Source organism: Nomascus leucogenys, chromosome 10 (genome assembly GCF_006542625.1).
Source record: "Nomascus leucogenys isolate Asia chromosome 10, Asia_NLE_v1, whole genome shotgun sequence".
NCBI lineage: Eukaryota > Metazoa > Chordata > Mammalia > Primates > Hylobatidae > Nomascus > Nomascus leucogenys.
The window spans coordinates 92,603,715-92,630,751 of NC_044390.1; the positions used below are offsets into that span (position 1 = coordinate 92,603,715).

At 42.7% G+C, this 27,037-nt stretch overlaps 1 protein-coding gene across 1 annotated transcript in view; it reads left to right on the forward strand.

Moving 5' to 3' along the window:
- LOC100606383 (transmembrane protein 132B) overlaps nucleotides 1-27,037 on the forward strand; it is a 494,015-nt gene that overhangs the window by 149,534 nt on the left and 317,444 nt on the right. The window contains exon 2 of the mRNA XM_030821671.1: nucleotides 11,829-12,720. Coding sequence (XP_030677531.1) covers nucleotides 11,829-12,720 — 892 coding nt within the window. The remainder of the gene's footprint in view (nucleotides 1-11,828; nucleotides 12,721-27,037) is intronic.

Here is a 27,037-nt window from a genome sequence, read left to right on the forward strand (position 1 = left end):
CACTCAAATTTCCAGTATTCTGTTCTATGCTATCTTCCACTGTTTAGCTAGGTTTGGGCTCCTGCACACAAAGGCTTCTCATCCTCAAAGTCATGCATGCAGATGGTGAAATTAAAATGGCACAGAATAACTTTGAAAGAAAGGCCATAGTCTTCCATTCCTCCATATCCTTGATCTCCTTCCCGAAAGTCCACCACTTCTAGCCATTTCTGGTTTTAGTTCTTCTGGTGATGACTTCTATAATGATTCATCTACCTTGACTTCTTGAGTGAATAAATGTAGACAGCAGTGCTCTCTCTATAAAAGATGAGGATTTAGCTAATTTACACACCTTCTTCCCGTTTTCACATTTTAATTGTTTTTACTTATTTGCATTAAAAATATCAACTTTATTCCATTGATTCATTTATTCTTTCAACACATATTTATTTCCTACTTACTTTGGGCCAGGCACTCTGCCATGTACTTCTCTTTTCTTATCATTTAGGATTGTGTTTGGCTGCAAGTAACAGAAACCCTGGCCACAGTGGCTTAGGCGAGTAGGATTTGATCTTATTTTTTATTTGATGCCATACTGTGGCCAGCTCTCTGTCTTCTAGCGTTGTGTCCTCAGCGTGTACCTTTGTTCCTCCTGGTTGCACAGTGGCTGCTGTGTCTCCACCCCTCTCAGGATGCAGCACCAACACCCACACTTGGATGCCTCACATTTCTCTGGAGGGTTAACTCAATGTCCTTAGAGAGGAGTTGCCTTTTTGAAGAGCTACTGGGGAGAAGTATGAAGCATTCTGCCTTTTACTGAGGATGGGGGCATTGGAAGAAGGTCTGCCTGGAGTGGGTGTCTCATCTACAGAATCTAGTTACTCTCCTTTTTTGCAGCTCCAGTTTCACAGCTGTCCTCACTGTACGTGCCAGCAGGTAGCCAGGAGCCCCTCTGGGCTCCAGTGGGCAGAGTAGCCCCTTGATCCTTGGCAGCACATGCAGAATGTTCTAGTCCAAGGTTTCCTCTGCTGTCCTGCCCGTCAACACACTTTTATCCACTTATTCTCTTTCTTAAATTTGTTGAAGTATTTTATTTGCAGATATCCTTCCTCCATTTCTCTTGATAATAGGTTTCTTCCTTTTTGTACTTTCATGCTTTTATTTCATTTGGGTTTCTGTGGAGATGGAGGGAATGAGTATGCTCAGTCTGCTACTTAAAATTAAATTCCGTATCTTTCTTTTTGAAGGAAGAATGTCAATATTTCTCTTAGATTGAATAAGCAGCACATGTTCATTCTAGAAAACTTGAAAATACATAGAAAAATGTGGCAGGAAGTTGAAAGGCATCCACACTCTCAATGTGCAGATCCTCACCTCCAGCTAACAGTCCATTTGAGTTTTGGCATGGGCAACTTGACCATATGATTCTAAAGTTAACTTGGAAGATGGAAAGCAGGGAAGTCTAGCTAATAGGATTTTGATAAAGAACAATAATGCCTGTGTATGAGTTTGCTAGGGCTGCCATAACAGAATACCACATATTGGGCCACTTAAACAGCAGAAATTTATTTTCTCACAATTCTGGAGGCTGGAAGTCCAAGACCAAGGTGCTAGCAGGTTTGGTTTCTTCTGAGGCCTCTCTTGGCTTGTAGATGACCGCCTGCCTCCTGTGCCACCACATGGTCTTCCCTGTGTATGTCCGTGTTCTAATTTCCTCGTCTTATGAGGACGCCAGTCCTATTGAACTGGGGGCTCTTGGCCCCATGTTGGCAAATAGAGCAAGGACAGCATGAAAACGGCTGCAAGCAAGAGGAGTAACTAAATTCTGAAGATAGGACACCCACTCCAAGCAGACCTCCTTTCAATGCCCCCATCCTCAGTAAAAGGCAAAATGCTTGGTACTTCACCCCAGTAGCTCTTCAAAAAGGCAACTGCTCTCTAAGGACAATTAACCTTCCAGAGAAATGTGAGGCATCCAAGTGTGGGTGTTGGTGGTGTGTCCTGAGAGGCGTGGAGATAGAGCAGCCACTGTGTAACCAGGAGGAGCAAAGTTACACGCTGAGAACACAATGCGAGAAGACAGAGGAGCTAGCTACAGCATGCGATAAAATATTTGCCCCCGCCAGTGGGCTTATTTTAGCTATATTGCCTCTTGAAAGACCCTGTCCCAAAATACAGTCACATTCTGAGGTGCCAAGGGTTAGGACTTGAACATAGGAATTTGGGAGGAGGTACAATTCAGTCCATAACACTCCTACATAATAAACTGTATTGTAAATCCACATTAATTTCAGCTACAATGTATTCGTATGAGTGTAGTCACACAGCAAAGAAGTTAAATAAATAAATCACAAGTAGACTTGAGCATGTATCAGGTCTTAACAACATAATCAGAAAGCATTAGAAATCATTGGCAGAGAGATAAATTATACAAACACAGTTTGGAGAAAGTGGCTAGCTATTTGGGAAATCAATTTCTAAGATCAAGGCTGAGGCACGTACCAGAAATGAATGAAAAGAGTAGGTGTGAGTGGGTGTTAGTGAACTGGAGAATAGTGAAAAATGTGTGTGCACCCTGACACAAAGCATTCAAATTCAATTAAAATAAACCCAAACTGCGAAGTCAAACAAAATCTTTCTATTGTCTGAATTCAGTGCGTGCTAATTTTCAACTTTATCAGATTCTCACTTCACATTATACACCAGTAGAGATTTCAGGTAGATTCAAGAATTAAGTGTAAAAATGAAGAGACACACCCATCTATCTATACATACCCATGCACAGAAACCAAGCAAAAGTGTAGGTAGTGTCTATTTGATCCTGGGATATGGAGGAGGACTTTCTCAGCATAACACAGTGGTGGAAATTATGACAGAAGAGGTTGGTATTCTTTGTTATGTTTCAAATCGTGTGCATTTGCCTTCAACTGTCTCTGTAAAATATTTGTAGCCTCAGAATATAATCTCAAGTGCTCTGCCACCTGACTCTTTCTAAAAGCCTTGCCTGGTTTGGGAAGAAAGCACATTTAGGAGGAGAGTGTACAATGTCGGGTTTTCTAGAATCACATTCTGGATTTTCTTTTTCTGTTAAGCTAGACTATCCAAAAGCTGTCAGTGGTCTTGGCACACACCGCTGGGCCCTCTGGAAAACTGCTTTTGCTTCATTGTCCGTAGTTGTTATAGGCCCATTTTACATGGAGCCCACCATAGGAGGCACCCTCAGAAGCTCACAGTGTATTGTGGGAATGATGTCGTGCCCTGCAGGGGCCAGTTGGGAGCACTCAACAGAGGAACTTCTCTTAGAGCCAGGAAAAGCTTTGCTTCTTGCTTTCATCTTATGGACAGTGTCCAAATAGTGACCTAGTCTTGTGCTTTGAGAGCTGGGCAATTCAGAGCCACATATGCAGTTCCCTTTAGTCACTGATTATGCTCTTACAATGTAGATTTTGCTTGCTTGAGCTTTCCTGTGGCAGCAGAACATAGTGGCTAATAGTGAGAACTCTGCCTGGAGCTAAACTGCCTGGGTCAAATTCCACCTCTGCCACTTACTAGCTGTGTGATCTTAGGCAAGTCACGTAACTGCTCTGTGCCTCAGTTTTCTCATCTATGAGTGGGGATAAAAACTAAATCCTCATAATCAAAAGATTATCAGAATTAAAAGTTAATACCTATAAAATGCTTAGAATAGTGTTTGTATTACGATGATTAAGTAAGTGATGACTTAATGATGATAATGATTTTAATACCCGCAAAATGCTTAGTAGATATAAATGATGATGATGATAATGATAATTCTTGTTTTCCCTTTGCCCTTATTTTTAAATATTTTATCTTTTTTGTTGTTTTAATTTATAAAGTTGCCTCTAACATTTTATGGACTTGCTGGCACATGATCCAAGACTTGCCCTCAAGGGTGGCTCTCCTTGCCCTTATTATTCATTTTTATGAGTATACACAAAGCACCTACTGTTTACTCAGTAGTGTCCATGAGCTTTTTTCTACTGCTGTTCATTTGAATCATCTAGCGAACATAGAAAAATACTGAGCCCCACTTGAGGCCATCTGAAGAAACTCTGAGGGGGCAGGTCCTAAGTATAATATATACATTCACCATGCAGCCAGGGTTGAGAATCCTTGTCTTAGAGAATACAGAGGTAGTTGATGATGTAGCATGTTGTGTAAAAGGAGCTTACTTTTGTGGGGAGATAAATTAGGGGTCCACTTCCCCTGAATCCCATGATCTCATATTTTCAGCTGTCTCTCTACCAGTCTTCCCTTTACCTTCACTCAAATGTGTCCAAACTAACTTCCTTCTCTTCCTTCCTCAGACCTGATGTTATGCCTATATTCTCTATTTTGTTGGTAGTTCTGCAAACTATAATACCTAGGTGTTTTTCATGATACTTAAAGCCATTCTGTGGACTCTGATAGAGACAAGCCACTCTGGATTCTGACTTTTTATGTAAGATTTCCACCTTTTAGGTTTTTACCTTATACACCTCTCTAGGATCTTCATGTATCCTTCTGGACCAAGAAGGAGTTATGGATCACCCTGAAGTTCTGGGAATAAGAATTCTCCCTTCAACTTCTTTAATGTGAAGCTGTACAGGGATGGTTAGCAGTGCACATCATAGAGTCAGTTTTCCAGGATTCCTGTCCTGCCACCATCATTTACTAACTGTGTAATTTAACTCCCCTCACCCCATGCCTCAGTTTCCTCCTCTGTTAAATGGGATGTGCCAGTTATTATAGGCTCTAAGTTTTAAACTTGCTCTTCTATTCTCTGGTGTTTGATGCTGGGGTTGGTTCTCTGCAAACCCACCCTTGGCCAGCTGTTCCTTCTTAGGTCCTGGCAATAAGGGAAGTTAGAGGCAACTGCAAGGCTGGAGCTGGGAGCAGGAACCTATCTGCTTCTTCCTTTTTGTTCTGTGTCTGATTCCTTTCCACTTCCTGTTTCTCCCTGTCTGCTTCCCGTTTGCTCCTGCTGGCTTCCTATTTGCCCTTCATCTGCTTCCTGTCTGCTTCATATCTGCTTCCTGTTACTGTGAGCCCCAGGTTGGCCAAGCAGGGCTGCTCAGCTTGAGGGTTGAGAATAATCTTAGGACAAAAGGCAAGTGTCACTCCTGCCTGATGCCTCCTTCCTGATGACCGGCTGGCACTGGTGGCCTCATGCTTGCCTGTCTGTAGTGTCTCTTCTTCTTTCTCAGGCCATGATGTGTTTTATGTAGTTGAGAAAAGTGGAGACTCACCTGACTTCTTGCATCTTGCTTTTATACTGGTGGCTTTGGAATTCAGTAGTCAAGTATTTGCTACCTTTCTTTTTTGATTCTATAATGAATGAATCGTGTTTCAAATGCTGAGGTGTGGAAGGGTCTGTTCTCCAGGGTACAATAAAGGGATACAGCTGGAGGTACGAGCAAACTGGGAATTTACAGTATCACCCCACCACAGCTGTTATTAATGAATGATCACCTTAATTCAAGAGCATTTGGCCCAAATTGTTGCATAGGCTGTTCCTCCTGAGGCTCCAGGATATGTAAGATGGTTTATAGGTAGTAATGTTTTTCCATCTTTATTACTGTCTTAAAGGCAGGGATCACTGGCTGTTTTGCTAGCAGCTGGGTTGAGATGCTCTGGGTCAGCTGTACCTATTTTCCTGCTCTACCTGAGAATCCAGACTGGTAACAGGTACCTGGGATGGGAGATACAGTCACCTGTGACCATGGAGCAATGAAAACCTCACTGGGTGTACGGGGATTGTGTCCATGAACCTGGCCTTGTGAGCATTAAGCTGCGGCTCCTTCACATGACCTCCAAATGGTTAACTCCTTGGCCTCATTGTAGAACCACCAGGCTAGGTAGGCCCTCAGGTAATACGAGAAAGTGGAAAGCCTTTGGAATTGGATAGAGCTGGTTTGAATTCTAACGTTGACCATGTTCAAATTGCTTAATTTCTCTGTGCCTCAGTTTCATAATTTTTTAAAAACGGTCTAACACAACTTATTTTACAACTGCTGTGATAATCAACTGGCATGACTGGTAAATATGCCTAGGTGTGTTGGCCTGTAAATGGTGTGCATCTCCCTTTAAGCGATATTTTCTCCTTCTACTTGAGAATTGCAGCTCTTTGGTTGGCAAACATAGCTGCCAGCTTAGTGACCACAGTGGTGTGATATTTTAGGACCAAATGAATGGAGTGATAGTGTGATGGGCAAATGTTGTGTTAATAAAAACAGTATCTATTAACAACCCTGGGAAGAAGCCAGAGAGAAACTCAGAAGGAACACAGAGAGATTTATTCTCTCAAGCGTTAAACCAAGGCAGTCTTAATTGATGGACATTCATTCAGCAAATATCTATTTAATTTCTCCTGCTAGGTACTGGAGATTGTGCGGTAAACTGGACATCAAAGCCCCTTCTCTCATGGTATCTGAATTTTAGTAGAGAGAATGGATAGTAAACAAGCGAACAAGGAAAAATACAAAGGCTAATTTCAGATGGTGATAATGGCTTTGAGGGAATATAGCAGGATGGAGTGATGAGTGACTGGATATAGTAGTCATGCTTTAGTCAGGAAAACAAATCACTCTAGTTACTTCTACAGAGGGAATTTAATAAAGGGAATTAGTTACTCAGGTGCTGGAAAATCTAAGAAACCAAATTGGGGATGATAAAGTACCATCTGGGGATGGTAAAGTTATTTAGAAATTAAGAACAGCATGAGCAGGAAGCTGTTGTCACTTTTTGGGCTAGAGGGAAAAGGGGAAGAGGTTAGGTTATCAGAACCCAGAAGCTGCTGGGTTAAGCATTAGAACCTGCCACAGGGAACTGGGGCCATGGTGGGGGTTAGAACCACAGAGGAGATGCAGTTTCTGCCAGTGAATTCTGCAGGGAAGAGACACAGGGTGAAATACCCTGGGTTCTCCCCTCTTCCTACTCTCCAGTCTTCTACCAGAGCTTCCGATTGGCTGAACACACGCAGAAGCAGAGAGCAAGGGAACTTGGGAAATGTAGTTCCCTGCGTTGCTATAATACAATGCAGGGAACTGCATTGGCGTAAGTGGAATGGCAGAAGTTGCTGGTCAGCTCAGAGAAGGTCTCTCTGAGCTAAGAAATCCAGACCAGAAGGAGTCTTCTCTGCTCACATGTGGGTGATGAGCTTCCCCAGCAAGTGCAAGTAAGGGCAAGGAGAATGATGTGGAAATAGATGGGAGAACTCTGGGTGGAAGAGAGCATGGAAGATTTTCTAGTCCATTCCGCCGCCGCTAGAGATGACATTTACCACACCAACCTGAACTAATATTAATGCTGACAAAGGCCTCCTTCTAGCTCCTGGCCTTCACGACCATGAAATCAGTAAGGGTTGTGGTTATTCCCACGGTACCCAGGAGGTAGTGAATTATATAATCTCTTAGGGCCACACTTTGACAGACCAGTAAGGAGTTTCTCTTCCTGGTGTTTTTCAAAGACCTGGCGACCTGGTCACCTGGCCACCTGGCCACCTGGCCCACTGGCCACCTGGCCCACTGGAAAGAGAGCTTTCCACACCTGGCTCTCTATGCCTGAGTTGTTTTGTATGAATTGGAGGAGACTCAGCCTCAGAAATGTCGTGGGCCTGTACCCTAAGTGGGTCACCAGTAGCCACAAGACTGGCAAGTTAGCTCCCAGACATGACTGGAGCTAACAGTGAAAGGGACTGATTTCTGAGTGTGTCCCATGTCGTAGCAGGTTCACATTGTACCATCTTGGGGTTCAGGGATTCATGTCCCACCAGTGCTGACTAAGGTCCACGTCCAGGAATATTTTTTGTGTGCTAAGCACAGCAGTGACATCCACTCACTCAGTTTGGGTCACAGGGTCCCTGCCTGGATTCCCAGCACCCTGTGAGTTGCTTCATTCTAGGAGTAATATTAATCTCCTCCCCTTTCTTCCTGCCGAGGCTGTCTTTAGGGCTTCCTTGGAGCCATCTGCCATTGGTATTTTGAGTCGGAGCATCCTTTAGCCACAGAGCATCTGTCTGGTGCACCTTGTGTTTTCTCTGAACCTGAACTTGACTGTCTTCTTGGCTCATAAGGAGGGCAGTGATGAGAAGTTCTTTTCAGCTGGGACTCATTGCTCCTTCCTCATTTCCTGCTGTCAGGGTCCACCTCATTCTGTCCAGTGGTAAATACCTGTCTAGGAAATCAGCAGACTGAATAGGGCCTCATTTCACATTCAGAACGCGGGCCACATGGTCTACCTGCCAGTGGGAAAAAAGAATGGTGTTAGTATGTGACATTTTGGGATTAAAGGGAAGAGTGTTAGCTTTTCAGTGTATTTCTCAGGACACAGTCCCGTGGCTTCATAAAATGCTCCTGAATTCAGATATTATATTTCGTTGCAATCTGGTTTGAGGACAGAATAAGCCTCTGGTAGCTGATGTTTATGGCTTTCCATATACACTTTCAGACAAAATTTGTATTGCATTTTGCTTGAGTTATGGTGGGACAAGAGTGTAAACCTTACACTGCTATTTCAGATAAAATGGAGGCTTTGGCTACAATAAAGAAGAGAAGGTGCAGCTTTACATTTCTTGTAAATCAATTTTTGAGAGGTGTAAAATACCTACATAAAAGATAAACAATAAAAGAATCTACAGTGAAAACAGAGCATATTAAAGTTTGCATTTATTTTAATTTCCTTTTCCATATTTGTAAATAAATCAGAATTTAAGCCTTACCTTGGACTTCCCCTAAATTTTATGAGAAGTAAAATTCAAGCCACTCACTTCCAAGTCTGGTTGCCTGCTTAGCCCAGCTGAAAGATATTGTCATGCTGCACAAGGCAGGCGTAGCCCAGCTGAAAGATATTGTCATGCTGCACAAGGCAGGCTTTCCCTGCTGACGGTGTTCCTGTTGCCAAGTAATTCGTGAGCAAATTCACCTGAATTTAACTTCCTGGTTTGGAGAGGGGAAATAAACCAACGACAAAAAGAACTAATTTAAATTTCATCTGGAGAGGTGCTTCTGCATTGCTTGACATTGTCAAAATACAGATTGCCCCTTGGTGGCGGCAGCAGCTAAAACTTTCCTTTAGATGAGGCTAATTCTTCAAAATCATTTCTCCCTCCTCTATCTTTTGATCCAAATCCTGCCGAGCCTGTATGGACATCATTCTGGAGGAAACCCAGGTCTATACTATGGAAGGGACTATATCGTGTGTTTAAATAGATTTGAGATAATTTAAAGGAAGTTATGAGGTCGTTTTCAATTAACATATTGTAAGTGTTTTCTCTTGACACTACAGATTTGTTGAAATCATAGTTTTGATGGCAGTCTGATGTCGCACACATAGTGTGGCTTTAATCACTTATTTAATCATTTCCCTAATGATGGGTTTTTGGGCCGCTTCCAGTGTGTTGCTGTTATAAATCATGCTTGCGATAAACAGACTTGCACATTAATCTCCTTCCTGATCTCTTGATCATTTCCTTAGAACAAATTCCCAGGTGAATTCCTGGGATGGGTATTTTTAAGCATCTTAATGCCCAATTTCCGAATTGCTTTCTGAATGTTAGCTGTGTCCTCCAGAGCTTCCGATTGGCTGAACGTAGTCTCTAGTTCCTTGGAGGCAGAAATCATGACTGCATTGTCTGTGTAATATTTTTACTTGCCACAGTGCTGGAAAGATAATAAGTGAATAATAAATATTTTTAGATAAGTAATTGGAGGAATGAGTAAGTAATTACCCTGCTGGAGTAATGAATCTAACAAGGGACTGGCCATGTTGATGACATTTGAGGAGAACTTGCTTTCTGAATGCCTTCTTAGAAAAAGGATGCATCAGCCCCTACGTGGGCTGTATCTTTTTCACAATCTAATTACAATTTTGTCACCCTCTAGAAAAGGAACGCTCACCAAGGACAGCCCCAAACAGGCCAAAAAGTGTTTAAATCAATAGAAGTTATATTTTGCAGAATTTGTAATTGCTGCAGAAAAACATGTCACCAGGAGCCAGAGTGAATGGAGTGAGATTTCTCTGCTGTTTCCTCCTCTGGGATGCTGCATTTTAAGCGCCACGGTCAGGTGCCATTTCTTCCTGCACTGGTTGGAAAATAGTACTCCAGTGGTGGAGGTTCATTTTAGGGCAAAAGAAAAAAAAATCTCAGTCTGCCCTTGGCCTGCTTTGCTGACCCTGGTTCCCGGTGGGCTGTCTTCACTTTGAAAAAGCCTGTTGGGTCTTTGCTGTCTGTGTTTTCCCATTTGAAAGAAACATGTTAAGAAACACACATACATGTATGTACTCACGTGTACATGTTTATGTATATGTGCTGTGTGTTTTAATTAACAAAATAATACATGGCTGTAACAAATTAAAAGAAAGTAGAAACATAAATAGTAAAAAGCAAAAACTCTCCTTTGGGTTCTATAGACAAACATAAATATATACATTTACATATACATATGTAGAATTTTAAAACTTTACCAAAAGGATCAAATATGACACATTTGATTTTTGTTTTTTTTTTACACTTAGTTTTTTTTATCCTTAATTTCATATTGTGGCCATCTTTTCAAGTATGTTTATATAGCTCTACCTCATTTTAAAAAATAGTTTCATATTATTTCACTGTAAAATATTTGTTTCCTGTTGATCAACCTATTGAACATGGATTAAAATAATAATTGTGGGTGAATATTGACAGCACATTTCTGCGTGCCAGCATTGTTCTAAGTGCTTTATTTTATTTTATTTTATTTTTTTCTTGAGACAGAGTTTTGTTCTGTCGCCCAGATTGGAGTGCAGTGGTGCAATCCCAGCTCACTGCAATCTCCGCCTCCTGGGTTCAAGATCCTCCTGCCTCAGCCTCCCAAGTAGTTGGGACTATAGGCACATGCCACCATGCCTGGATAATTTTCGTGTTTTTTTTTTTGTAGAGACAGGGTCTCACTGTTTTGCTCAGGCTGGTTTTGAACTCTTGGGGTCAAGCGACCCACCTGCCTTGGCTTCCCAACGTGCTGGGATTACAGGTGTGAGCCACCACACCTGGCTGTGCTTTGTACTTATTAACTCATTAATCCTTGCGGCAACCCAGTAAGGTAGAATTCATGTTTATGTCCTACTTTATGTGAGGACATTTGTGGCACAGAGAGGCTAAGTAACTTGGTGAAGGTTGCTCAGTTAGGAAGTGGCAAAGCCAGGATTCAAATCCAGCCATCCGGCTCAGCACATATGCTCTTAAGTTTGTTTGTTTGCAATTCTAAATGATGCTGTGGTGAACATCCTTGTAGATAGATAAACCTGTGTGCATTCTTATTGGTATTTCGGAAGGAGAGATTTCTAGAAGTAGGAAAGCTGAGCGGTAGCTTCGCTATCTTTTCAATAACAATTGTAGAGATGTCATCATGTCCACGTAGATTGCACTTATAGAAGTGATAGAGAGCAGCATGAGTATCAAAGTAATAAGGTACTAAGATGTCACATACAATGGTGCAATGCCTGATTGGTAGACTTGGTAGGTACGCAACCTTTTGTCTGTGGGGTAGGTGAACAACAATGACCATGATCTTTTGAGTTTATGATTTTGCACAAGCAGCAGAAGCAATGTTTTCCCTTTAGAGAGATAACTGTTCAGCCCCAAGACTATTGGATCAGTGGTAAATGGGGTTCCTTCCCACTCTGTGCTGTCTTTTTGGGAAGATCCCGAAGATCATACTTTATATAATTACAGGGCTTTCATGTGATGAGACCTGGGGGAGAAACAGTGGCCAGTGGGCGGTTTGTTGGAGAGGTGGGTGGAGACTGCACTGCATTTATTTCATTACATCTCAGAACACGGTTTTATTCTTTTGCTTTCCTTTCTTTTGCAGTGACAGAGAGTCGAGGGATTGTGGATAGCCTGCAGAAGTTCTCCTCGCTCCCTGCTTACCTCCCTACGAACTTGCACATCTCCAACGCAGAGGAGTCCTTTTTCCTTAAAGAGGCCAACCAAGACCTCACAAGGAACTCCAGTCTGCAGGCCCGGGTGGAGCCGTTCTTCATCTACCGAGCCAGGACACCCCCTATGGTCAATGCCAGCTATGGCCCATTTTCAGTGGAGAAGATAATCCCCCAGGAGCTCCTGTTGACATCTACAGCCTTTGGAAACATGGACAAATTTCCCTTCAACTGGAAATTGAAATCCCACATCCTCGACAGCTCCATCTACTCCAACAGACCCAAAGTGCAGACCTTGTTTTACGTCACTGGCATGGGCTGGGATGACAGCGACCTCACGGAAGATCTACCCTGTGTCAAGATGTTTGCTTTCCCTGAGGCCAGGGAAGTGGCAGCCAGCTGTCGGCTGCAAGGGGCCCCAGGGCTGTGTGTGGCTGAGCTGGAGCTGCTGCCCGAGTGGTTCAGCTCAGGCCTGGACCTGGAGCCGGAGGAGGAGATCCCAGCCCTGCTCGGTGGCACCGCGATGGAGCTCTTCTTCACGCTCTACCCAGCTGACAAGGCTGGCCAGTGTCCTCTGGAGGAGGAAGGCAAGTGGGAGAACAATATCCACTCAGGCCTGGAGAGCCCCCAGCAAGCGTTTCCAGCCCGAGAGAGGATTGGGAGTGTGGTGGTCTACCCAACCCAAGATGATCTGAAGTGGTCCCTGGTGAGCTTGGACGAGAATGTGGTCATCTCGGTGCCTCTGAATCTAGTCCGGGAAGGGGACACGGCCACCTTTTTGGTCTCTCTGACCAGTAGCTCTGTGGCAGACCAGTTCACTCTTAGGTAAGAGGCTTTGCCAGGTGGGATGGAACAGAAGCCAACTCTTAGTAATCAATGAATTGTCAATGAATAAAATGGGTGTTGATCATTTGCTGACTATCATCAAAAATGAATACAGCTGGTCATTAAAGTGGTGAAAACAGATTTTGTTCAGTAACTACGGACAGTAGGTAAAAGAGCTGAGCTTCATTACAATTTGTGCAGAGGTGATTTGTGTATTTTAAAGGGAGAATGAGGGATGGGGAAGAGTGGAGTCTCCACAGAGCCAGAGAAGCGACATAGTACAAAGGGTTGGGCAGTGTGAGTGCAATGGGGCCAGCTGCGTCTGCTGGCTGGCAGTTATCAAAGTTAGGATTTTATCTTCCCACAGAGGCTGCGAGACAGAGGCACTGTCCTTGCTGATGATTCTGTTTCAGAAGAATGGCTCTCAGGTGCTTGGGAGGATGCTTTTTAGTTGCAAGGGACAGATATTTACAATTGTAAGCCCTTTCTCATAAATGCCATAGGAAAGGGAGGTCAGGGGCCTATCATCAGGTGTGCATTGGCTGGAACAAACGGGAAGTTTCCCTGGCCATGCTGAGCTTTCTTAAGCAGGTACTATAAGAGGTGCAAAAGTGATCCTAGGAAGCTGGCCTTATGCTGCTAGAAGCCATAGTAGAGTTTGGTAAAGATTTTTAGTGTGTGGGTTTGGATGGAGTTGTCATGTGCCGAGAGTTCTGCAGTTCTCAGTATCCAGTGTAGTGAGAGATTCAAAACATGAAATAGAGACCCACACAAGACAACAGACCACGGGTCAGAAACCTTCTGGAAAGGGCCACATGGTAAAAAGACGTCATAGGCCACGTAGTCTCTCTGGTGATGTCTCAACTCTGCTGTTGCAGCATGCAAGTGGCCATAAATGAATGGGCATGACTGGGTTCCAATAAAACTTTAGTTACAAAAACAGAAGGTTGAATTTAGCCCAGGGGTCATGGTTTGCCAACCCCTGCAAGTGAGGTTCAAGTGCTTCTTCTTTAGGAAGGCTTTTAAGGCTCTCACATGATAGTCTGACCCTATCCCTGCCCTGTTTGATGTGTCAGGCAGAATCCTACAATGCTGCATATCAGTGGAAACCTTGTAAATGAATTCCAACTTCTAAATATACGAAAGAGCTTTCTAAGACAATTTCTTTCTCTGCAGTAAATAATTCTTTGTTAAAATGAGTCAGCAGCTTCTATCTGTATGACGAAGATTTGGTTTTAGGATTGCTAAAAGTAGGAGACTTCTATGTGCTGGGGGGACAAGCCTATCTTTTCCTAATTTTCCTCACAAAAATGGTTATCAGTAGGGGACAGTGGTGGCTTTGCCATATACCAGCTGTGTGCCCTTCAGCGAGACACTTAATGTCTCTGGACCTTAGTTTCCCCATTGGTATGACAGGGATAGTGATGAAATCTATCTCCTGGGGTGGTGGTAAAGATTAAATAATAAAGTTCTTAGAACAATGCCTGGCAAATTGTGAGTCCTCAGTGAATGTTAGCCTATGGTTGTTTCCCTGGTATTCAGGAAGTGGGCATATAAATTCCAACATAAGCGATCCTTGCTTTACAGATGCAAAGAAGGAGAAATGGGGAATTCATTGTGAGTCTAGCGTGCTCCTTCCAATCCTGACTGAGGCTGATCATGCCTTTTTGGAGTTGTGCTTATTCAGATGCCCACCAATAGGATTCCAAGGCTCTGGCAGATCCCAAGTGGGTTTTGTAGCTTGGAAGAAGCCAAGATTCTATTTGGAGCCTCTTGATTTAGCCTTTGGCTGTTACTGATTCAAAACTTGTTGTGGACTGAGCCCTGTGCTAGTCATTCCACTGGAAGGGGTGGGGTGGTCTAAAACCAGTTCTTGGCTCTCATAGAAACTAGAGAAGCCTGAAATCCAACCCCACAGAGATTATTTTAATATAAGGCAGTGCCATATGCTTGCTGTAGGCCAAGAATGGCCAAGGGATGGCTTCACTGTCCCTTCCTCTCAGCCCTCCCTCTACCATGGCAGACATTACCAATCAACTGCAGCACTTCAGCAGTCCCTCTGCCATGGAGGACATTGAGCCCACCCCTTCAGGCAGCCCCTATCACTGCTGTGGGGGGTTGGCACATAAGACTAAACTTCTTTGCTACTCCTGATATAGAGATAATATTTTGGATGGGAAGTTAGAGGAAAAGGAGGGCAGATGGTCTGGTGGTCAGCAAAGCCTTGGAGTCTGGCTGGGAAAGGCATTTCAGGCCAGGCAGTGGCATACACAGCATTAGCTGACATTCATTGAGACTTAGAATGGTTCAGCCTATGTGGTAAGTCCATTACATGAATTAACTCATTAAACTCTGTCAACTGACAACTGAAAGAGGCAAGTACTATTATTATTCCCATTTTTTTGAGGCACAGAGAAGTTAAGTAGCGTGTCCAGGGTCACACAGGTAGGGACCTCTACAGACAAGGAGGGGCACCTGCCTCTAACAGAGAAGGAGGGGCACCAGCCACACCCTCAGCTGTGTGTGGCCCAGTCAGGCCAGAGCTAAGGGTTAATTTAGGGAAGAGGAAATTCATTTAGGGATGAGACTAGACGAGGACTCAACATCCAGACTGTAGAAAGCCCTGGAGTATTATCTTCTTGGTAAGTAGAAACCCCTTAAGTATTTTTCTTTTTTCCCCAAGAAGTTAATTTTAGAGCTGAAATGGACTTTAATTCTGACTTGGCCTTGAAAAATCAAGCAGTGAACTATCAGACTTCTGGAAATAGCATCTCTGGGGCCTTTGGAATTTGGATTGTGAGTCTGCAGCCCTCCAGCAGCCTCTTCCTTTAGGGAACCCACTAAGATTTTAGATTCTTGGCCTTTGGAGTTAAAGTGACAGGAGAGGGAGAGGACCAGAGGAAGCAGTTCAGCCAAAGGATGTTCTCAAATTCCCAAATCTTTGTTTAAACTTTAGTTGTGGGGTCTTGATACTTACTTAAAGGAAAAACATCTACTCAACAGTTTGTAAAACTGGTGGCAGTAGCCAAATTCAGCCCATAGAGGTGTGACTTATGCAGCCTACCTAGCATTCTTTAAAATATTTAAGAGAGTTACTGACCTCTAACAGTTGGGAGATTTTATATACCATTTTCTTTGAAAATTTTGAAGATTTAGCAACTTAGAACTAGCTGGTTGTAGTTCACCCCCTTTAGATGCATCATAAATTGTCTAATTCACCCCAGTCCCCACCACTCCCTTTTGTCTCACACCTGGCCCATTTCACTCACATATGTCACCCATCTGGCTCCTGAGGGTATTTGAATTTGGAAACCCTGATCCAGTACTGGGATAAAAAAGGATGCAATGCTAAAAAGGGAGTTTAGATTTTCATCTATAAAGGCAGGCATTGCCAATTCATTGTGCGTGTTTGTGGGAGTCAGAAGTGACCAGTGGGTGCATCACAGGGAGTGAAACCACCCTCCATTATCGCTGGCATTATGGAGTGAATTAGTTACTTCATGTAAAGCACTTACAAGAGTGCCTGGCACACTGTAGGCACACCAATACTCTTTTATGCTATAATTAATATGTATTAATTGATACTGTTAATTCATACTTTTAAATTATCATGTGTACTTGTCCCAGGTTCTGCATTTACCCTTTCTATACATTCTCTCACTGTGTTATCACAGCCAGCATACAAGGTAAGTACTAGTCACGTCCATGTTATGGATATGGAAACTGCGACTCTGAGAGGTGAGCGGTTACCTGTCTGAGGTCATGCTTTGGGGGAAGTGGTGGAATTGGGGTACAGGCCTGTATGTATGAGTTGAGAGCCCCTACTTTAAAACACTCTTCTGGGCTCTTCTGCTTGTCTGGATGGGGACTGATCTTTATTCACTATTAAAGCTCTCTGGGTCAGCATTTATATTACTTATTAAGCTTTATTTGATGGCCAGAGAAAAATGCATTGAGATTGTGGAAATAAATGAAGACCACCCAAATGAGAACAAACAGAGGAATATTTACTCAGAGCTTACTGTGTCAGCAGGGGTTGGCCACCAGCACTTGCATTAGCAGAGACTCAAAGGCAGGCAGAGGAATGAGAAAGCTTCAGGTGTGCTTGGATTGGAGGGTTTTGGCCTGGAGGAGCTGGAGGCAGGATAGCTAGAAGCAGACATTTTATGTGATGGGCTTGGGAGCACATTTGGCTTTCACTGGTTGGCCCGGAGTTGGAAGCAGAGGCAGAAAAGAGAAGAGCTGGGAGTCGTTGACCAGGCCCTGACTATTCTAGGCTGATTGCTGCAGAGGTTATGGTTTGACCTCGTGGCTGGTGCACAGTGGAAGGTCAGAGTTGTATTGTTATATGTTGTCTGGCCATTGTCCATTTGTATATTCAGTCTCTCGAAATAAGATACTTTTCTTAGGCCTAAGGAAATGTGTTATTTCCCAACGTAACTGTCTGTTTTAATCATGTCTCTTATGAATGAAATGTGACACATTTCATTCTGGCTTAGATGAGGACCCAGATCAAAGTGTGAATGTGCACAAGATTTGCTGAGATCTAATTTCAGAGCTGGAGACACATGGAAAAGAAGCAGATGTGTACCATTCCACGTGCCATGCTGCTATTTCAGACTGCACATTGTAGAGGGGCCCGTTTGAACAAAAATTAAATCGGTGATTCTCTGATACCAAGATAGATTCTGTGCAGCATTAGCATGTACATCTCACCCGTGCCTTGAAAAAACCTTTCAGCAAAAGGTCAGAAAGTGGGGTTTGGAGGGGGCTGGGGGCTGGTGGCAGGGAAGTGCTAGGCTGGAGTTGGGGTAGGTCTTTGTTACACTTCCAGGAAAGTTTGAAATATTATGAAATTTGGCCCCCTCCGAATATAATATCTCCGGGGCTGAGAGAGGTCCTGGGAAGCTTTATCTCTGATTTATTAAAATAGGGTTTTCTCAGCTCACACAGAGAGCCTCCTGGGCTGACCTCTCCGTCTCTTGGACAGTGGAGCCCAGTGGTTAAGAATGTGAACTCTGAAGCCAGACTGTCTGGGTTTGAATCCTGACTCTGCCACATACCGGCTATGTGACTTTGGGAAAGTTACTTAACTTCTCTGTGCCACAGTTTCTCAATCTGTAAGTGGGGACAGTTTATGCTTTAAGTGACTATTTATGAAGTGTCAACTTTGTGGTCAGGTCAGACTCTTCCTTTAACTTGGAAGCCACCTTCCTCCTGGGTGTTCAGGCCAAACACCCGGTAACCACGATTGATTCTCCCTATTCTCTGACACTCCACAGCTGAGTCATCAGTAAATTCTGGAGTTCTTCCTCTGAAATATACAGACTCTATCCACCTCCACTGCCATGACCCGGGTCTAAGCCAGCATCCCCTCCTGGCTGGACATCTACAGGAGCCCCCTTGAGGTCTCCTTGCCTCTACTTTTGCCCCTGTAGTCTGTTCTGGAGTAAAGGCTCAGGCTGCCGTGTTGCCTACAAGGCTCTGCATGGTCTGGACCTGTTATCTCCATGACTTTTCCTCTCCCCACTCAGCAACAGCCATGCTGGCCCACCCCCTTTTTGGCCTTTAGGCATGCTCCCACCCAGGGCCCCAGCACCAGCTTCAGTAACTCACCCTCAGCTTCCTGCTTAATCCTGCACCCCCTGCCCCACTGGGCCCCTTGCCCTGTCCTGATTTTTTGACCTACTTTATTTGTGTTAACGACATAAGATATCATTGTTTATTGTCTGCTTTTCCTGCTAGCAAGTCATCTCCATAAGGGCAGGGACCTTTGTCTCCTGTATTTTTGATGTATCTTAAGGATCTAGAACATTGTCTACCACATAGTAGGTGCTCAATAAATACTTGTTGAATGAATGAATGTATCCTAGGTATTGTGAGGCATTGGTCCCACGTAAAGGGAACAATGGCAATGAATGAATGAATGGTCAAGATTGTATGAATTCATCATGTAAATAAATAACAATTTCATAAATATTGAAAGTTAGGACACATAGGGGATGCAATTCTGGCAAAAGTTTCCTCCTACCTGTAATGTGATAACTGATTCGTCGCCTCAAATCAAACGATGGGCTATGCCAGTGTATCCTAAACTTGAGTAATTCATACACTGTCTTTGAGTTTTTTTAGTCATATCAGATACCACCATGTGCCACCTTCATAAGTTAAATCATGTACCTGTGCCTTCTGTGCAGTTTTTTTTTTATTGTACTTTAGGTTTTAGGGTACATGTGCACAATGTGCAGGTTTGTTACATATGTATCCATGTGCCATGTTGGTGTGCTGCACCCATTAACTCGTCATTTAGCATTAGGTGTATCTCCTAATGCTATCCCTCCCCCCTCCCCCCACCCCACAAAAGTCCCTGGAGTGTGATATTCCCCTTCCTGTGTCCATGTGTCCTCATTGTTCAATTCCCACCTATGAGTGAGAACATGCAGTGTTTGGTTTTTTGTCCTTGCGATAGTTTACTGAGAATGATGGTTTCCAGTTTCATCCATGTCCCTACAAAGGATATGAACTCATCATTTTTTATGGCTGCATAGTATTCCATGGTGTATATATGCCACATTTTCTTAATCCAGTCTATCGTTGTTGGACATTTGGGTTGGTTCCAAGTCTTTGCTATTGTGAATAGTGCTGCAATAAACATACATGTGCATGTGTCTTTATAGCAGCATGATTTATAGTCCTTTGGGTATATACCCAGTAATGGGATGGCTGGGTCAAATGGTATTTCTAGTTCTAGATCCCTGAGGAATTGCCACACTGACTTCCACGATGGTTGAACTAGTCTACAGTCCCACCAACAGTGTAAAAGTGTTCCTATTTCTCCACATCCTCTCCAGCACCTGTTGTTTCCTGACTTTTTAATGATGGCAATTCTAACTGATGTGAGATGGTATCTCATTGTGGTTTTGATTTGCATTTCTCTGATGGCCAGTGATGATGAGCATTTTTTCATGTGTTTTTTGGCTGCATAAATGTCTTCTTTTGAGAAGTGTCTGTTCATGTCCTTTGCCCACTTTTTGATGGGGTTGTTTGTTTTTTTCTTGTAAATTTGTTTGAGTTCATTGTAGATTCTGGATATTAGCCCTTTGTCAGATGAGGAGGTTGTGAAAATTTTCTCCCATTTTGTAGGTTGCCTGTTCACTCTGATGGTAGTTTCTTTTGCTGTGCAGAAGCTCTTTAGTTTAATTAGATCACATTTGTCACTTTTGGCTTTTGTTGCCATTGCTTTTGGTGTTTTAGACATGAAGTCCTTGTCCACGCCTATGTCCTGAATGGTAATGCCTAGGTTTTCTTTTAGGGTTTTTATGGTTTAGGTCTAACATGTAAGTCTTTAATCTATCTTGAATTAATTTTTGTATAAGGTGTAAGGAAGGGATCCAGTTTCAGCTTTCTACATATGGCTAGCCAGTTTTCCCAGCACCATTTATTAAATAGGGAATCCTTTCCCCATTGCTTGTTTTTGTCAGGTTTGTCAAAGATCAGATAGTTGTAGATATGCGGCGTTATTTCTGAGGGCTCTGTTCTGTTCCATTGATCTATATCTCTGTTTTGGTACCAGTACCATGCTGTTTTGGTTACTGTAGCCTTGTAGTATAGTTTGAAGTCAGGTAGCTTGATGCCTCCAGCTTTGTTCTTTTGGGTTAGGGTTGACTTGGTGATGTGGGCTCTTTTTTGGTTCCATATGAACTTTAAAGTAGTTTTTTCCAATTCTGTGAAGAAAGTCATTGGTAGCTTGATAGGGATGGCATTGAATCTATAAATTACCTTGGGCAGTATGGCCATTTTCACGATATTGATTCTTCCAACCCATGAGCATGGAATGTTCTTCCATTTGTTTGTATCCTCTTTTATTTCATTGAGCAGTGGTTTGTAGTTCTCCTTGAAGAGGTCCTTCACATCCCTTGTAAGTTGGATTCCTAGGTATTTTATTCTCTTTGAAGCAATTGTGAATGGGAGTTCACTCATGGTTTGGCTCCTTGTTTGTCTGTTATTGGTATATAAGAATGCTTGTGATTTTTGTACATTGATTTTGTATTCTGAGACTTTGCTGAAGTTGCTTATCAGCTTAAGGAGATTTTGGGCTGAGACAATGGGGTTTTCTAGATATACAATCATGTCATCTGCAAACAGGGACAGTTTGACTTCCTCTCTTCCTGATTGAATACCCTTTATTTCCTTCTCCTGCCTGATTGCCCTGGCCAGAACTTCCAAAACTTTGTTGAATAGGAATGGTGAGAGAGGGCATCCCTGTCTTGTGCCAGTTTTCAAAGGGAATGCTTCCAGTTTTTGCCCATTCAGTATGATATTGGCTGTGGGTTTGTCATGGATAGCTCTTATTATTTTGAGATACATCCCATCAATACCTAATTTATTGAGAGTTTTTAGCATGAAGGGTTGTTGAATTTTGTCAAAGGCCTTTTCTGCATCTATTGAGATAATCATGTGGTTTTTGTCTTTGGTTCTGTTTATATGCTGGATTACATTTATTGATTTGTATATGTTGAACCAGCCTTGTATCCCAGGGATGAAGCTGGGATGATCATGGTGGATAAGCTTTTTGATGTGCTGCTGGATTCGGTTTGCCAGTATTTTATTGAGGATTTTTGCATCAATGTTCATCAAGGATATTGGTCTGAAATTCTCTTTTTTGGTTGTGTCTCTGCCAGGCTTTGGTATCAGGATGATGCTGGCCTCATAAAAGGAGTTAGGGAGGATTCCCTCTTTTTCTATTGATTGGAATAGTTTCAGAAGGAATGGTACCAGTTCCTCCTTGTACCTCTGGTAGAATTTGGCTGTGAATCCATCTAGTCCTGGACTCTTTTTGGTCGGTAAGCTATTGATTATTGCCACAATTTCAGAGCCTGTTATTGGTCTATTCAGAGATTCAACTTCTTCCTGGTTTAGTCTTGGGAGGGTGTGTCAAGGAATTTATCCATTTCTTCTAGATTTTCTAGTTTATTTGCATAGAGGTGTTTGTAGTATTCTCTGATGGTAGTTTGTATTTCTGTGGGATCGGTGGTGATATCCCCTTTATCATTTTTTATTGCATCTATTTGATTCTTCTCTCTTTTCTTATTTATTAGTCTTGCTAGTGGTCTATCAATTTTGTTGATCTTTTCAAAAAACCAGCTCCTGGATTCATTACGTTTTTGAAAGGTTTTTTGTGTCTCTATTTCCTTCAGTTCTGCTCTGATTTTAGTTATTTCTTGCCTTCTGCTAGCTTTTGAATGTGTTTGCTCTTGCTTTTCTAGTTCTTTTAATTGTGATGTTAGGGAGTCAATTTTGGATCTTTCCTGCTTTCTCTTGTGGCCATTTAGTGCTATAAATTTCCCTCTACACACTGCTTTGAATGTGTCCCAGAGATTCTGGTATGTTGTGTCTTTGTTCTCGTTGGTTTCAAAGAACATCTTTATTTCTGCCTTCATTTCGTTATGTACCCAGTAGTCATTCAGGAGCAGGTTGTTCAGTTTCCATGTAGTTGAGCGGTTTTGAGTGAGTTTCTTAATCCTGAGTTCTAATTTGATTGCACTGTGGTCTGAGAGACAGTTTGTTATAATTTCTGTTCTTTTACATTTGCTGAGGAGAGCTTTACTTCCAACTATGTGGTCAATTTTGGAATAGGTGTGGTGTGGTGCTGAAAAAAATGTATATTCTGTTGATTTGTGGTGGAGAGTTCTGTAGATGTCTATTAGGTCCGCTTGGTGCAGAGCTGAGTTGAATTCCTGGGTATCCTTGTTAACTTTCTGTCTCATTGATCTGTCTAATGTTGACAGTGGGGTGTTAAAGTCTCCCATTATTATTGTGTGGGACTCTAAGTCTCTTTGTAGGTCACTCAGGCCTTGCTTTATGAATCTGGGTGCTCCTGTATTGGGTGCCTATATATTTAGGATAGTTAGCTCTTCTTGTTGAATTGATCCCTTTACCATTATGTAATGGCCCTCTTTGTCTCTTTTGATCTTTGTTGGTTTAAAGTCTGTTTTATCAGAGACTAGGATTGCAACTCCTGCCTTTTTTTGTTTTCCATTTGCTTGGTAGATCTTCCTTCATCCTTTTATTTTGAGCCTATGTGTGTCTCTGCACGTGAGATGGGTTTCCTGAATACAGCACACTGATGGGTCTTGATTTTTTATCCAATTTGCCAGTCTGTGTCTTTTAATTGGAGCACTTAGTCCATTTACATTTAAAGTTAATGTTGTTATGTGTGAATTTGATCCTGTTGTTATGATGTTAGCTGGTTATTTTGCTCGTTAGTTGATGCAGTTTCTTCTTAGCCTTGATGGTCTTTACAATTTGGCATGATTTTGCAGTGGCTGGTACTGGTTGTTCCTTTCCATGTTTAGTGCTTCCTTCAGGAGCTCTTTTAGGGCAGGCCTGGTGGTGACAAAATCTCTCAGCATTTGCTTGTCTGTAAAGTATTTTATTTATCCTTCACTTATGAAGCTTAGTTTGGCCGGATATGAAATTCTGGGTTGAAAATTCTTTTCTTTAAGAATGCTGAATATTGGCCCCCACTCTCTTCTGGCTTGTAGAGTTTCTGCTGAGAGATCAGCTGTTAGTCTCATGGGCTTCCCTTTATGGGTAACCCAACCTTTCTCTCTGGCCGCCCTTAATATTTTTTCCTTCATTTCAACTTTGGTGAATCTGACAATTATGTGTCTTGGAGTTGCTCTTCTCGAGGAGTATCTTTGTGGCGTTCTCTGTATTTCCTGAATCTGAATGTTGGCCTGCCTTGCTAGATTGGGGAAGTTCTCCTGGATAATATCCTGCAGAGTGTTTTCCAACTTGGTTCCATTCTCCCCATCACTTTCAGGTACACCAATCAGACGTAGATTTGGTCTTTTCACATAGTCCCATATTTCTTGGAGGCTTTGTTCATTTCTTTTTATTCTTTTTTCTCTAGACTTCCCTTCTTGCTTCATTTCATTCATTTCATCTTCCATCACTGATTCCCTTTCTTCCAGTTGATTGCATCGGCTCCTGAGTCTTCTGCATTCTTCACGTAGTTCTTGAGCCTTAGCTTTCAGCTCCATCAGCTCCTTTAAGCACTTCTCTGTATTGGTTATTCTAGTTATACATTCGTCTAATTTTTTTTAAAAGTTTTTAACTTCTTTGCCGTTGGTTTGAATTTCCTCCTGTAGCTTGGAGTAGTTGGATCGTCTGAAGCCTTCTTCTCTCAACTCGTCAAAGTCATTCTCCATCCAGCTTTGGTCCATTGCTGGTGAGGAACTGCGTTCCTTTGGAGGAGGAGAGGTGCTCTGCTTTTTAGAGTTTCCAGTTTTTCTGCTCTGTTTTTTCCCTATCTTTGTTGTTTTATCTACTTTTGGTCTTTGATGATGGTGATGTACAGATGGGTTTTTGGTGTGGATGTCTTTTCTGTTTGTTAACAGACAGGACCCTCAGGTGCAGGTCTGTTGGAGTTTGCTAGAGGTCCATTCCAGACCCTGTTTGCCTGGGTGTCAGCAGTGGTGGCTGCAGAACAGCAGATTTTCGTGAACCGTGAATGCTGCTGCCTAATCGTTCCTCTGGAAGTTTTGTCTCAGAAGAGTACCCGGCCGTGTGAGGTGTCAGTCTGCCTCTACTGGGGGCTGCCTCCCAGTTAGGCTGCTCGGGGGTCAGGGACCCACTTGAGGAGGCAGTCTGCCCATTTTCAGATCTCCAGCTGCGTGCTGGGAGAACCACTACTCTCTTCAAAGCTGTCAGACAGGGTCATTTAAGTCTGCAGAGGTTACTGCTGTCTTTTTGTTTGTGCCCTGCCGCCAGAGGTGGAGCCTACAGAGGCAGGCAGGCCTCCTTGAGCTGTGGTTCGAGCTTCCTGGCTGCTTTGTTTACCTAAGCAAGCCTGGGCAATGGCTGGCGCCCCTCCCCCAGCCTCACTGCTGCCTTGCAGTTTGATCTCAGACTGCTGTGCTAGCAATTAGCGAGACTCCGTGGGCATAGGACCCTCCGAGCCAGATGCGGGATATAATCTGGTGTGCTGTTTTGTAAGCCCGTCGGAAAAGCGCAGTATTAGGGTGGGAGTGACCTGATTTTCCAGGTGCCATCTGTCACCCCTTTCTTTGACTAGGAAAGGGAACTCCCTGACCCCTTGTACTTCCCGAGTGAGGCAATGCCTCGCCCTGCTTCGGCCCGCACAAGGTGCGCTGCACCCACTGTCCTGCGCCCACTGTCTGGCACTCCCTAGTGAGATGAACCCGGTACCTCAGATGGAAATGCAGAAATCACCCATCTTCTGCGTCGCTCACACTGGGAGCTGTAGACCGGAGCTGTTCCTGTTTGGCCATCTTGGCTCCCCCTCCTGTGCAGTTTTTATTTACTCTTTGTCTTTAAACCAAATCACTTTTTAAAACTCATATAAATGCATTTAAACAGGAAACCTAACATCTGGTACCATAAATGGAAACCAATATTACTTATTAACATGAAAGGGTATTATAAAAATAAATTAACATAAAAGAGCAACAACAAAAAACAATGCCATTAAGTTCTAAGTAGGCACCATCACCTGCCGAAGGCCTGGGACCTGTGGCCTGGTCCCTGTAGAAGAAGAAGAGCATGTGCTTTGGAGAGGCCAGGGCCACACTGAGTCACCACTGGAAGTCATCAGAGGCTTAAAGGAGACCTTGATGGGGATGTTTGACTTCCTTCAGGACTTGATGTTATTTAAGGCCACACCTATGCATCAGAACCATCTGCAGACCCAGGACCTATGTCACGCCCTGGGAAACCTGGCTGATGTTGACTTTCTTATCCATGAGAAGACAATGCAGCCTTAGGTGCACCCCAGGCATTACCTGCTGGTTAGCCTCAGTCTCCGCCATCCCTGGGTTGGAGTCAGAAATCTGTTGGGTGCATACTCCCAGTGCCCTGGAGGCTGCCAGCTCTATGTAGTGGTCTTTGATTGTACAAGTGTTTTGTGGTCGCCTACTATATGTGGCATATCTTTGGTTTGCCCTTCTAATTTCCTTCTTTTTTTTGAAATCGAGCACCCATGTTCCCATTCCTAATCAAGTTCACACTCTCTATGGGGGGAGACAGCAAACACACAAATAAATAGAAATACACACAATTAAAACCCATGCAAAGAGCCATGAAGGAAACCACAGTATGTAAGATATTTTCATTTTGTTTTGCTTCTTTTAAAATTTTTTAGCTTTTTATTTTGGAATCGTTTTATACTTATGAAAAAGTCTAAAACTTCAGTTTCCCTTAATGCTAATATCTTATGTAACCACAATACAAATATCAAAACTAGGACATTAATGTTGGTATATTGTCATTTAACAGACATTCTTAAAAGTTGCCAGCTGTCCCACTGGTATCTTTTTTCTGCTCCAGGAACCCCACAGCACAGGGTTGTTATATCTTGCTTGTCTCCATCATTCTGTTTTTTTTACACCTCTTTTTATACTTTTTTTCTATGACTTTAACACTTTTAAAGACTGCTGGCCAGTTATTTTTGAGAAAGTTCCTCAATTTGGATCTGTCTGGTGTTTTCTCATGATTTGATTGAGGATGTACACATTTGGCCAGAATACCAGTGAAGTGCTCTGTCCTCCTCAGTGCACCATATCAGGAGGTACCTGATGTGTCTTCTCAACAGTGATGGTTAAGTTGGTGTCTGCCCCGTGTCTCCACTGTAAAGTTGCTGTTTCTCCCTTTGTAGTTAGTAATAATAACACCTGGGAAGATTCTTTGAGATTACACATTTATCTTGTTTTGCATCATCCTTTTGCTCATAACTTTTGGCATCCATTGACGATTCTTGTCTCAAATGCAGTAATTTCTAAGTGAATGACTTAGAAGTGAATATTGTAGAAGAATCTTGGCTCTTCCTGATCACTTCTTATTTGAATTTATTTTGTGAGGCAAAGGAGCAAACATAAAAGCCATGTTTGCTCATTTCTACTTGCCAGCATAATTTCACAAAACTCCTGACTCCATAATGATGTGCAGCTCTCCGGAAGGATGCTTTAAAGACAAAACAGGATCGAGCACGTGGCCCCCACATCTCTTGCTTGAATCACTGCATTTCTTAATAGATAAATGATCCTAGTTCTTGCCTTTTCCTGCACATAAGATAATACCTGACAGGGTGAACGTTTATGCTTCTACAATCTATAACCAGATGTGCTTAGTAATCTCTAACCAGATGTATTCCTACACCCAGTACAATTAATAAAAATTATGCAAATATATATTGCGATTTTATTAGTTATGTTTTTTCCAATCTATAATATACTTTAGCACTGTTAAATATGTATCACTATATGTAATCTATAATATTCTTATGACAATCCTGTTA